This window comes from Danio aesculapii, chromosome 24 (genome assembly GCF_903798145.1).
Source record: "Danio aesculapii chromosome 24, fDanAes4.1, whole genome shotgun sequence".
In the NCBI taxonomy this organism is placed as follows: Eukaryota; Metazoa; Chordata; class Actinopteri; order Cypriniformes; family Danionidae; genus Danio; species Danio aesculapii.
In genome coordinates, this window is record NC_079458.1 from 13,287,131 (window position 1) to 13,301,208 (window position 14,078).

The following is a 14,078-nucleotide window of genomic DNA, read 5'->3' on the forward strand; positions in this document are numbered from 1 at the left end:
CAAACAACCTTCTTACAACTTAAAAAATATTGGCAAGTTTTACTGTGAAAAAATATCTGTAAATTAGTAAATTAGTTTTCCATATTTTGTGATGTTTTTGTTTGTTTATTTATGACATTGCTTTTTTCTCCAACAAATGTTGATGTTGAAAAATTCGAAAATTGACTTTTATTGAAATTTGTAATAGTCTGAAGTGATATATTTTTAGTATTGTTGTTTTAAATTGCAGTACAAAAACCTGGAAATAAACTACCCAAATAGTTTCTGTTATTTTTAGAACTAGACCCCGTAATGTAACTTTGGGGGGGATGGGGTGTGGGCGTATACGTAGATTGCTAGTTGACCATCAACCGAGGATGAGCTGACAAAACCTTGCTGCAATTCTGATACAAGTTCTATTTATGGAGGAAATTAAAAAGCACTGCAGTGTGTGTCTGAGATGATTAGTCTATTGAGTGGTGTATACTCCATACAAAATATGAAGCGGATCGGTCAGTTCTTGTCACATGACTCAAGCTTTCAAATGGGTGCGCTTTGAAAGCACGATCGGCTTGCACGCGTTGCGCATACATGCCACAAGCCTCCATTATAAATAACAAACTTGAGTGTGGAAAAAAGACACGATATGTGAACGGCCACCATCATTTGCGATCCCTAGAAGTTGATCTTTTTCTTGTACAGACATGCTGGATTCACTTGATTTGTTGACAAATGGGATGCGGATCCATTCCTTGGCAGTTCATGAGTCCTTCACTGGGCTTTCCAAAGAAGCGTTCCAAAGACGCCTGTTTCTTACTCATTTTGCTAGCTTGTGGGTTAAATTTTGGCACTCAAGTGAGAGAATACGGTCAATTAAAAAAAAAAAGATTTCCAAAATAAAAGATTATTCAAAATGAAAGATCGTTCAGACTCAGATATTAAATAAAATGAAAATAATTTAGGATTTCTTGTGCGGCCCGCTATCGATTGATCCACGAACCGGTACCGGTCCGCGGCCCAGGTGCTAAGCACAACTGGTGTAGGGTACACTGAAAAACATGAAACTACTGTGTTTATCAAAAAAGTACATTTTTATATTAGGTTAAGTGAAAAATTATGGTTTCTGATTATAACCTGTTTTATTCAATTTGCCTTAAAGCAAAAAAATGAACCCTTTAAGTAAACTCTATGTAAAAACATTAGTTTTTCTTAAAATACCCATATGGAAAAATGCACTGTTTATGTGCTCTCAGTTTATGTGTTGCTAACTTTAGTTTCACCACTGTTGTTGTTACCCCTTTGCAAGGCATTTACGACCATACTGAAAGCACCAGCAGATAGTTTACAGCATTATTGAACATTTACATTTAGTCATTCAGCAGACGCTTTTGTCCAAATCGACTTACAACTGAGAAGGCATTCAGCAATACAACAAGAAGAGGCAACACACAAGAAGTGTGAGTTATACAAGTAACTTTTTTGTGCTCAGACAATTTAGTGCTAGAGAAAGAGTGCTAGAGTATTTTCTGCATATCGTTCCTAAGGTATGTGTACGATTTTTTTTTTTTTGTTAGATTTTAGGACAACAGTATCTTCAGCAGAAAAGATGCCATTTTAAATTGTAAAAAAAAATCTGTTTTTGAAACAAATGAAGACAGCAGAAGTCATTAATTCATTTAGCCTGACACGCTTACTGTTCCAAAATATCATAAATGTTTCTCAAAATAAAATATATTGTTTTCAAAATAGAAGAAAAAAGTTGTTTTTCACCCAGACATTTAAAAAGAATATATGTTAGAGCAGTCATCCCAATACTGTCAAACCGTGATATTTTTAAGCAAGGTTATCATACCGTCAGAATCTTATACCGGCCCATGCCTATAGGCGGAGGAGAGAAGAGGGGTCTTGGTTTTATTCACTGAGGTTAAGGTGCTCTCGGAATAAAATAATTAGCAATAGCATAGCCTGACGTTATGTTTATTTATTATAGTTTAGTCCAAAGCACATTACTTGATTTTTGATTTCAAGTTGAACTAAAATAATACAATGAGTTAATCATGGTCTATAAAAAACATATTTTACCTTTGAGTGGCTGTATTTTGTTCATGGGCAGATTAAATATTTTAGATTTAGATTTAATTAGGTCAATAAAATAAAGTTTTATTAAATTAATAAAGTTGTGTAACAGTTTTAAGTTGGTGGAAAGTGTGATTATTTTAGTGTATATGCTGTCTATTTATGGTTCAAAAATCTAATTCAAGCACTCATGTCCTCAAAACTGGTTTACTGTAATGTATACTTGTTTGCATTTACGTCATGATTTCGTCAAGTTACCCATATGCGCGGCCATACTGGTGATGTAAACAGCATGAACAGCATGGTTAATGTACTACTGAATACATTGTTCTGCCTATTTATGTTGTCTAAACAAAAAATGTATGGAAGCTGCTAAATCATATAGAGAATGACTAAGTAAGCGGGAAAGGGTTGATGATGGGTTGTTAAAACACTATATTAGCTGGTTGTTCGTACTATTCAATAAACAAGATACACTCTGATTGCAGCTGCTAAGGCCAGGTCAAGTAAATATGTCATTACCACCCTCATTTTATCTTAATTTCACTGACTACCTATTACGTTTTATACTAGATTATAATATACTGCTACATACCTTCAACCTTAAATGGTTTAGTTCATGTGTACTAGACCAGTCTCCTTTAACTCTATCACCCATTTTTAAGCTCCAAAAAAAAAAAACGAAAGGCTTCCGGTAGAATCTGGGTTAGCAATGACCACTAAAGGAGGTAGTGTATTTCCACACTTGGATCCAAAGCTCTGGAATAGCCCACCATAAAATGGTATTAGCTCAGAACCATCGTCCAAGTTTAAATCTAGATTAAAATATCTCTAAAGACAATGTTTTCACAAAATACACCATTTGTTTATACATATTTAATTGGACATAGCAAACTATTTCTAATACATATTTCCTAAAACAAAAAAAAAAAAACAATCGTTTGATCTTGATGGCGAATCTCCTGCAGAAATTACAGCGACTCTTTGTCTTTGTTTACTAGTTTGTGGGGAGTCGGACTGTATCTCGCGCTCGTTCCATACAGATTACAAAACCAAAAAACCTTTGTTGTTAAGTGCACTTAGTTCATTCAAAAGCACAGTTTTCACATTTTTTTGGATATATTTCTTATGTCTATGAAGCAAGTATTCACTGAGATTCCAGTGCATTTGTTGACCACAAAACTGTTGTAAAAGCACACGTGTGGTGCGGGCTTCTTCCCAGGAGAAACATCAGTCTATAGCAGGGGTAGGGAACCTATGGCTCGGGAGCCACATGTGGCTCTTTCACCAAAAATATGTGGCTCTCCAGCTGTCTCTCTTCAATAATATTTTAAAGTTTTAAAAAATCATAACTGTGACTAGAAATCAGTTTCCTATTGAAAATACAATTGCAGATCCCTTTATATCACATTTTTACAGCAAAATAAATAAAAACTAAAGCTAATGTGTGGCCCTGTGGTTTAACTTGAATTGTGACACCAATTCATTCACGAGTGGCGAGGGGCAAAAAGAAAAAAAAATTCTATAAAATTCTATTATTTTTGTTTATAATAAATAAACAAAATATAAAAAGAAGATTTTGTTATTTACACACACCCCCAATGGCTCTTTAAAAAAATGCATTTGATAAAAAAAATCTGAAATGGATCTTTGCAGAAAAAAAGGTTCCCAACCCCTGGTCTATAGTGATGGACGGTTGGCTCCTGTAGCAGGTGGGGCTTCATTGTCCATACTGACCATTACATGTTTCCCCATTCAAAACTATAGGAGTGACATGTCTCGTGTATTCTATAGTCTTTGACAACAGTTAAAAAATCGAATTAAATCCAAACAGAAGACTTTGGATGAGATGTGTAAGAAACTAGAGGACAAAAACCTGACAAATGTCTTGAAATACAGCATCACCACCTCAGGTGTGCATCATTTGTCCAATAATTCAACAGCCCCATCATCAGCTATTCGTTAGATAATAACCACACTGCCTTTAATTGTTAAATAGAATCAAGCTTTCTTTCTGTAAAGCTGCTTTTAAAAAGATTTGCATCATTAAAAATCACTATACGAATAAACATGATTTGAACTGAACTGCCTCTCCTGCAGCTCAAAACCCAAAGCTGCAGGAAGGAGAGACCTGGAGGCCAAAAGCAGTGGTCACACACTGGCAGTTCTCAGAGTTACTCTGCTACCCAGCTGGGGTCAAGGACCCTCCATCACCCCGTCGAACAAAAGAAGAGATTCCTACAGACCCTGGACAACATGGCACAGACACAATGGGAGGCTGGAAACACCCCCCACCACATATACACACACACAGAGCCGGCCCTCCTGACTGAAGCAAAGGCAAGGATTAGCGCATTGGATCCCGTCCAAACGGACTCAAACACCACTGCCTTGGGAATGCAGTAATCGCACATGCAAGAGCAATCATCCCGTTAATCTACATTCACTGCTCGATTATAAAAACATTTCTTTCTGTTTTAATACACTTCATTTAAGATTACGGAGTATAGAAGAAAGGCTTACTGACAATAGAAGGATTATTTGATTAAATATTCCCATTCGTAAGGAAGATGTGATTATTTCACATATACAGTAAATCATGTTGGTAATTAAGCCATTACTGATTCCCTTAACATTTACAATACATTACTTTGACTTTGGCTTTATATATTACAACACTGGATCAACCAATAGCACAAGTTTTAGGTGGGATCATCTGTTCGCCTGACCAATTGTTGATAAAGGAGTGACCTGGAAACATGTTTTAATATCAGAGACATGATAGTAATAATAATAATAAAAAATTAAATAATAATAATAATAATGATGATGATGATGATGATAATAATTTAATAATTATGATAATAATAATAATAATAATGATGATTATGATGATGATGATGATGATGATAATAATAATAATAATATAATAATAATGATGATGATGATAATAATAATAATAATAATAATAATAATATAATGATGATGATGATGATTATGATGATGATGATGATGATAATAATAATAATAATAATAATATAATAATAATGATGATGATAATAATAATAATAATAATAATATAATAATAATGATGATGATGATGATTATGATGATGATGATAATGATGATGATGATGATGATGATGATGATAATAATAATAATAATAATAATAATAATAATAATATAATGATGATGATGATGATTATGATGATGATGATAATGATGATGATAATAATAATAATAATAATATAATAATAATGATGATGATAATAATAATAATAATAATAATAATAATAATAATAATAATAATATAATAATAATGATGATGATGATGATGATTATGATGATGATGATAATGATGATGATGATGATAATAATAATAATAATAATAATAATATAATAATGATGATGATGATAATAATAATAATAATAATAATAATAATATTATAATAATGATGATGATGATGATTATGATGATGATGATAATGATGATGATGATAATAATAATAATAATAATAATAATAATAATAATATAATAATAATGATGATGATGATAATAATAATAATAATAATAATAATAATAATAATAATAATAACGTTTATTAATGTATTATTATTATTATTCTATTATTAATAGATTTGTCATTTATTATTAACATTTTAGCAATTTACTATTCTATTGCTGTTAAATTCTTGATTCTGATTGGCTGGAAAGTATGCACTAAAATTATTTAATGCACAGGTAGTTCCAGTCATTTTTAATTACCATTCAAAATAAATGCACTTCCCTTAAACATTAGTAGCAAGCATAGTAACTCAATGACAGGTTCCGGAGCCTTCATTACTTTGTCAATTCTCAATTACACCAACTTGTGCTTCACCAGGGAGCAGATGATGATCAACCAACTCGCAAATATGGTCAAAAATATTTGCAAAGAGATAGATACATGTTATCACATATACATGTTATAATGAGCTATTAGATATGCCCTTGTCGAGCAGATGATCAACCAACTCGCAAATATGGTCAAAAATATTTGCAAAGAGATAGATACATGTTATCACATATACATGTTATAATGAGCTATTAGATATGCCCTTGTCGAGCAGACGATCAACCAATTCGCAAATATGGTCAAAAATATTTGCGAAGAGATAGATACATGTTATCACATATACATGTTATAATGAGCTATTAGATATGCCCTTGTCGAGCAGATGATCAACCAATTCGCAAATATGGTCAAAAATATTTGCAAAGAGATAGATACATGTTATCACATATACATGTTATAATGAGCTATTAGATATGCCCTTGTCGAGCAGACGATCAACCAATTCGCAAATATGGTCAAAAATATTTGCGAAGAGATAGATACATGTTATCACATATACATGTTATAATGACCTATTAGATATGCCCTTGTCGAGCAAATGATCAACCAACTCGCAAATATGGTCAAAAATATTTGCGAAGAGGTAGATACATGTTATAATGAGCTATTAGATATGTCCTTGTCATTAGACACTCACACACAGTCCATCTCACGCCCACATTCTTTATATTTGCCTGTGACTGATTCAAAGTGGATTGATCTAAACTGTCGTAATATAACTGATGATGATTTGGTCCAATATTGAGCTGCAAAGAGCAATAGTTTTAACTTCTCTACAACGGCTTGCTGATTAACAGATATAAAATGCACAACACAAAGGCAATTAACTGACCATTGTGAAGTGGATAATCCATTGATTGCATATACATAAGATAATGATTATATATTATAACAAACATAACACATCTACAAAACTAGTATATATTAGGGATGCACCGATTCCAATACTTGGATCGGATAATGGTTCGATACCACATATTTTTGCTATATTTTTGTGCGCTATATTCTGTTTATAAGCCAACTAAGCCATGAAGGTAGCCTATTATAAGGCACTAGAAACTTATATGTAGCCCCACCTCATCCCACATGTTCTGAAGCCATTGTATAGTTTAATGTGAAATACAGATGAATATTCACGTGGTTAAATTCATGTTCACTTCAGCGCTTCCTGCCGCTGAGCCTGTCAATCATTCTCCATTCATTCACAACTCAAACTGCGTGTTGGGTTAATGACAACACGAGAAACTTTCTCCAAGTTCCTGTTAGTTTAAATAATCAGTGGAGAAATGGATTTAGTTTTACATTAAATGGGTTCATTTTGACCTGAAACAAGGAGTTCATTGCTGTTTCTAAATTATGTTGCACTGTGTCTGTAATATAGATCAGCATATCGCAGTAGAGAGGGTTATTACCTGATCTTCACACACACAGTAGGCCTGAAATGTTTAATTAGAAAAGGCTCAATAATACATTGGACAGATCCTTACTGCACTGATTTTTTTACTTTGAGCTGCTGTTTTGGAAGTGACCGCAGATACCGGAGGGATGCGCACTATGTCTCCGATGCATCAATCGATTCGTTCATGTGCTGGCTGTGCAGATGCGATGTGCACAGCTCCGTAAGATTATTCTCACAATGAGTTTCTGTTCTCTCATCCTTCCAACTGAGTTTATTCCTCTGAGGGTAATACTTAAAGGGCTGCGAATAGTTTGTAAAGCCTGGCTCATTGTGATCAAAATAGTTGATTCAATAAATAAAATTGAAACTGACAGGCGCAATATGGATTGTCATTAACAGAAAATGATTAGCCTATTATAGGCTACTCTGAAACTGTGAATATTTCACTGTAATTTTATGTATATCAACATTTTATTTAACAGATCAGTTTGTGTTTTGCTGCTGACGCATATAAGCGGTCCTTGTTTTGAACTTTCTCCGCCTCACTCATGGCGAGATATGGCGAGGGATTATTAAGTAAAACTGGCCTCAGACAGTTTAGTTTAGTCTGCGTCAAACCTGCCGGAAAATATCAGGCTTGGCTAAAAGGCTGGTTATTTTGCCAACGATTAATGTCAATAGTGGTAGCCTATTACAGATTACAAAGAAAAATCCTAACCTTAAAAAGGAAACATAAGTTTGACCACAACAGATCAATGTCACAATCAATACTCAAATAATGTAGCTTAGTTTACAGTCATGTTTTTATTTAGATTGTGCGGTCTGTCATGTAACAGCCTATAGGTCTGTTATTTTTACTAAAGACGATGTATTATTTGAGTTTAGCACCAGAGCTATCGAAACTGTATTATGCTTAGAAAAACAAACAAACAAAAAAAAAATGACACAGTATCGGGATCTGATCTGTATCGATTGATACTTGGAATTTTGGTATCGAGATCGAATTGGTTCCAAAAAATGGTATCGTGCATCCCTAGTATATTTTAGAAATTTTGCTTTACATTTAAGTTTTATATCCTATTTGGTAACACTTGTTTCTTAACAAACTTGAATAAATACTGTAATAAATGCACTGTTCATTTTTAACTAAGACAACCTCACTGCAAACTGTTACCACATATTTCATTAAAAACAGCTTGAATGTCTTTTCTTTGGCTCAAGACAAATTACAAATACTAAACTGCTAACCTTTCTAAATAAAGACAAAGTCATTTCCGACTAAGGTTTTATATTTATTTAACATCGGTGCCATTGTTGGAGGAACTCACACTGTTGATGAAAGATAAAGCGAGGTTAATGACCATGAACCCAAGGCCAGCTTTGACCACAACAGTCTGAAACTCTGACAGCGACAAACTCATTTCACCTTACCTTTGGTGTTAAATGCCTCTTTAAGGTGGAGAAGAACATCTGCAAACCTCCTGACATCATTGACCAGTTGCATGATGTAGTCAGGATCGGCTCCCATCATATTGTCCATATTGTCCGACCCGGAGCTGATGGAGCTCAAAGAGCCGCTCTTCACATTCCGGCTCAAACCCCACGACCCCGAGCCCGAGGAAAGAGGGAAAAAGCGAGAATCGGGAATACGTGCCATTCCCAGCGATCGCTTGTTCAGTCCTCCGCTGCTCTGCTGTAGCATCCCAGCAGCAAACATCCCAGCCGCGGCCAGCTTGAAAAAGGTCCCAGAACAACGATCCCTGGAGATTCTCAAATTCCAAGAGTTTCCTTACCAATGACAGCGGGTCCTGTGTGCACAATGGACGCAACGTATGGTTAAACCTCCAATGTTTGAAGACAAGAACACTTCTATTTGCTAGACTTTATCACACATGCACAAGGGAGAAATTTAAGACGGGCTCTAATAGGGATGTCTTACACACCAAATTGCTTTAGCCTTCACTGAGCCTCAACGGCGATTTACATCTCAAATGAAAGAAACCCTCAAACGAACCAAATGGGATATGGTGGGATATATTTTGTGAAAGGGATATAAGTTACAGGGATTTTAAAGGCATAATGTGACTGTGACTTGAGGTTTTGGAAGAGTTTGATTTCAGTAAAGCCTAGTTCACACTACATGACTTTAAACATCGGCAGTTTGCTGTGCCGTTCATGACTTGATTTTGTGTCTTAACACTAGAACTACTAAGGCAGTCATTTTGATTGTTTTTAATTTTTGTAACTTAATAACTTTGTTGAAATAAAACCCACATATTTATAACCTGACTTTTCCTGAGTATGTGTATGTTATGTTATTAAAATTTCAAAACAAAAGAACTATGACTATTTCTATCTTGAACTATTGCCTGAGGCTTTGATTATACATCCCTCTGTTGCCTAGCAACTTCCTGCTAACGCAAACATAACTTTCTGTTAGCAAAAACATAACTTTACTTCAGATAAAGCATGGGACTATAACTGATTTCAAGGTTTACCACGGTTTTGAAAAGTCAAGGTTTCAAAGCCGTTAAAACTTTCTGTTATACCATTCCTATGGTATTTGTAAGTTTTGTTAATTTTACAACTATTTTATTGAGTTTTTTTAGGGCAACAGTACAAAAGGACCCTCTACATCACAAGCTACTGGTCAGTCCATTCAGGAAACATCTGAAAAACAAATCTGTTACAAATCAACATCCAGCATGCTGTAGAGCTGAACAGCGATGACTTTATATCCAAAAGAAAGAAAGATATTTAAAGATACCTTTACAATTTGAAAAAAAATCAGTGTTTTTGAAACTAATTAAGACAGCAGAAGTCAATAATTTATATAATTATTATTAATAATGATAATTATTAATTATTATAATTATTATTATTATAATAATTAATAATTATTAATTATTTAGCCTGACACTTATTGTTTAAAAATATTTTAAATGTGAAAAAAATAAATACCATATTCAATGGGGAAAATGTTGATGTTTTTTACCCTGACGTTTAAAAAATAAAATATATTAGAGCAGTAATTACAATACCGTGTTATCGTGGAACCATGATATTTTTACCCAAGGTTATCATACCGTCAGAATTTTATACCGGCCCATGCCTACTTCAGATATGTCTTTCAAAACAGTGTATTCAGTGCTGCGAAAAAGCCTTCTCCTCTGCTTGTGAAAGTGAAAATGAAAGCAGTCGTATTTTTTAGAGTAACTAGTCGACTTCATTAAATATGACGACATTCAAAGCTTATTTTAATATGTCAATAGAAGCTTTAAATGTAAATATGACATGACAGTATTACGTCTTATATGAGAACGGTCAGAATGACCACTATAGTAATTCTAGTAGTTATATAAATGGTGTTCTCACTGTGCGACACAAATGATCCACAAGATGGGGTCACACACTATAACAACAACTCTGTCACACAACAACTCTGCCCATTACATCACAACTCAGCTAATTAAATGATCAGGCCATAGCAGTCAGAAAGAGCAGAACACTATTGGCTGCCTATGTGATGATGACATCATTGACACACAGCTTTTGAAATCTCTCTCGAAGCATTCTCAAGAGAGCGTTTGAAAGCTATGTCTATCAGCTGATCCATCAGAAGCTCATATATCTACACAGTTCTGCTGATAGATGTGGTTTTCATATGCTCTCGTATACGTATAACCACAGGTTGAAGTGAGTGCTTTGATGACTCTTCTGGCCAATCACTGACATTTCTGTTGAGTGCGTGAAAACAATGACTTGCTTTCTCATTGGCTGTTGCTTATTACTACATCTGACCCCAAATGGGGTTGAGTCAGCCGAATAGTCCAGAATATTTAACATGCTTGATATTGGATTTTTGTTTGCGAGGTGTGGCAATGCGCAAGCGACCGTCTTTGATGTGTCACTCAGTAGTTTCAAGTAAGACTGCAGAGCGTCAATCACATGCTGGTTTTACCATGATCACATCTCAATCTATCTGCAAGCTTGCTAACTTGCAAATCAGGTTCAAATCAGGCTTAAAATTCTGTAGTGTGAATTAGGCATGATAAGCATAGAGAGCGTATGCGAATAAAGTGTCTAATGTTTGAGATGACTTTTGCAAAATGTTGAAATGTGGGAGAAGTTATGTTCCATCGTCATTCAGTGCAATGAATACATTTTAGTAAAAATGGGACTAAATATTTATTCTGACTTGTTATCAAAATATTATTATTTTCATATGCTAAATAATAAGGGATCATACAATTTTGTCTACATTTTTAGTGATTTCAAGGATAGTAGCAAAGTATAATAATTCAGAATGATTCTTGTGTGTGTATTCTGTAAAGTATAGCAAAACTTATGAAAGTCAAGATTATTTGGTCAAAATATTATTTTTATTGTTTTGATCACAATGTTTTTACTTTCCTTGAGATAAAATGCTTTGAGAATGCTTTTATCTTTGGGATTTTTGGCCTTTTTTTCTTATGAAGAATGCACACACTGTGATATGCAAATAAAACTGATGACAAAACAAATAAAAATAGATTAGGATGAGTAAGTTACAGTCCAAAACATCTATTTTTAGAAAATCAAAAGCGGGTTTTGTACAAACATTCAAAAGTCAAAAAGTTACCCAAAAGATAAGTCAAAGATACCTAAATCATATTAGAAAGTTCATATTATTATACAGTTTTACTATGATATACAGAAGATACACGCTAAAATGCCATTCAGTGTAGAAACACCATACCAAAAATATTGTAAGGCATACAGTATTTACAACAAGAATCATTAGATGGCATATTAAAAGAATGACAGTGAAGGCTCAAATTACAAAGTAATTATACATTTAGATTTTTATACTTTGTAAAAATCCTTCAAACCACTTGGTTTTGCTCAATTGTCAACGAGATGTATTTAATCATTTAAAACATATACAGTGCTCAGCATATATGGGTACACTCCCCACAAATCTCTCATTTAAATTAATATTTTCTATAGGATGCTTTACAATATTATATTTGTGCATATACATTAGTTTAGTCAGTACTAAAGCCAAATCTGGAGTTAATCTAACAAAATATCAAATAATAATGGTTCAATAATGAGTACCCCAAATGTAAATGTTAGGGATAAATATTAAATAAAATTTTCCAAAAATAGCGAAAAATTAAAAGAAACAAAAAATATATACAATTTTGGTGAAATTTTGTAGTTTGTAATTTTGTTTTGCAATATTTTGCATGAATTTAAATGTATTATCTTTCGATTTCTAAAGATGTTCTCTGACTAAAATATTATTTTAACAAATATATCTGTTTTGTTCAAATGCCCCAATATATATTATATTCACTGAGAAATGGATAAAATATTCATTTTCAAAATGGGGTGTTCTCATATATGCTGAGCACTGAAAATGTCATTGAAGGTATTATTATTATTAAAATTATTATTATTAAAAATAAAAAAATAGTCCATTTTGCAATTGTAATACTACTATTATAATCATAGCACCAAATATTTCGAAATACAACCAAATATGTACTTTTAAAAATGTTTTCTATAAGGTTATGATAAAATGAAAAGTGACAGAGAAACAGAATGAAGTAATCAACTAAGCTTAAAGATCAGATTTTTATTTTTATCTTACCATCTGAAAGTTGCATCATGCCAAAGAGATCAGTATTATTATTTCAATTCAGAAATAATTCAATTCATTTTAGAGAACTATGGATTTGACAGCTAGTTAAGTTGTTATGTCAGCTAGTTTAAAACCTTTTCTACAAAAACTGGAAAACGTCATTACTATCACACAGAGTTTGACAAATCCACCCAACCATACATTAGACTATACCAAAAATGCAAACCTTTTATGGGCATAACAGAATAGTAGCTCAATTATATTTACAAAAACAATTGAAAAAACAAAGTAAAGAAATAATAAATAAACCAACATTAAAGTGCGCTGCAATACTGAATACCATGTCAAAACACATGAAGTCCGTCGTCAAAAGCCTGACAAAATCCTCAAATAGACATGTAATGAAAGTTTGGAAGAAAATAAAACTAACTCTAAACTTCGAAAAACTAGCTTTCCCTCGTAAAGTTGCAGAACTTTTTCTGTGTTGATGTTAAGCGAGCATCACGTATCTAAATGTCTATTCAAAATACTCCTCCTGAGGTAATTCACATAACCTACATAAGCATCATAACGTATTTAAGTCAAACTCCACTAGTCGAGTACTTATAAATCCAGTACAAAATTATAAAACATACACTCACTTAAGAAGCACATCTGGATCATTGCACAAGTGCATGTACACTTGAAGCCAAAATATATCCGAAACACCGTTAAATCCCCGGTCCGTTCAGTCACGTAAACCGAAATAATGCTGTCTGTGTGAGATTCACATTCAGTTCGGCTTCGCCCCGCCTTCTAGCGTCCATCCAGCTTCTGATTGGCTCTAGTGAGCTAAAAGGCGGGGTTTCCGTCTTCTAACTGCAGGTGTACATGTCGATTCATTGACACACAGGGCTTCAGTTTTTCAGAAAACTTTAGAGAATGGTTTAAGTTGGAAGTTTTTATAATTTATTGTCGATGTTTGATATTTCAGACCATCGCTAAAGGATCGCTAAGGAATTTAAAATCTGTGCTCCAGATTAGAAATTGACTGAGAGCCATAGGACAGGTTTTGTTTTGGACAGAGATTTGATCCATCTAGTGGCCGGAGCTATTATAC

At 33.5% G+C, this 14,078-nt stretch overlaps 1 protein-coding gene across 1 annotated transcript in view; it reads right to left on the reverse strand.

Annotated features, from left to right (window-relative positions):
• arhgap29a (Rho GTPase activating protein 29a) overlaps nt 1–13,711 on the reverse strand; it is a 114,512-nt gene extending 100,801 nt beyond the window's left edge. Inside the window, 2 exon segments of the mRNA XM_056450429.1 lie at nt 8,782–9,158; nt 13,621–13,711. Of these exon segments, the coding sequence (XP_056306404.1) occupies nt 8,782–9,067 (286 nt within the window). The 5' untranslated portion in view covers nt 9,068–9,158; nt 13,621–13,711.
• Nucleotides 13,712–14,078: the final 367 nt, after the last annotated feature.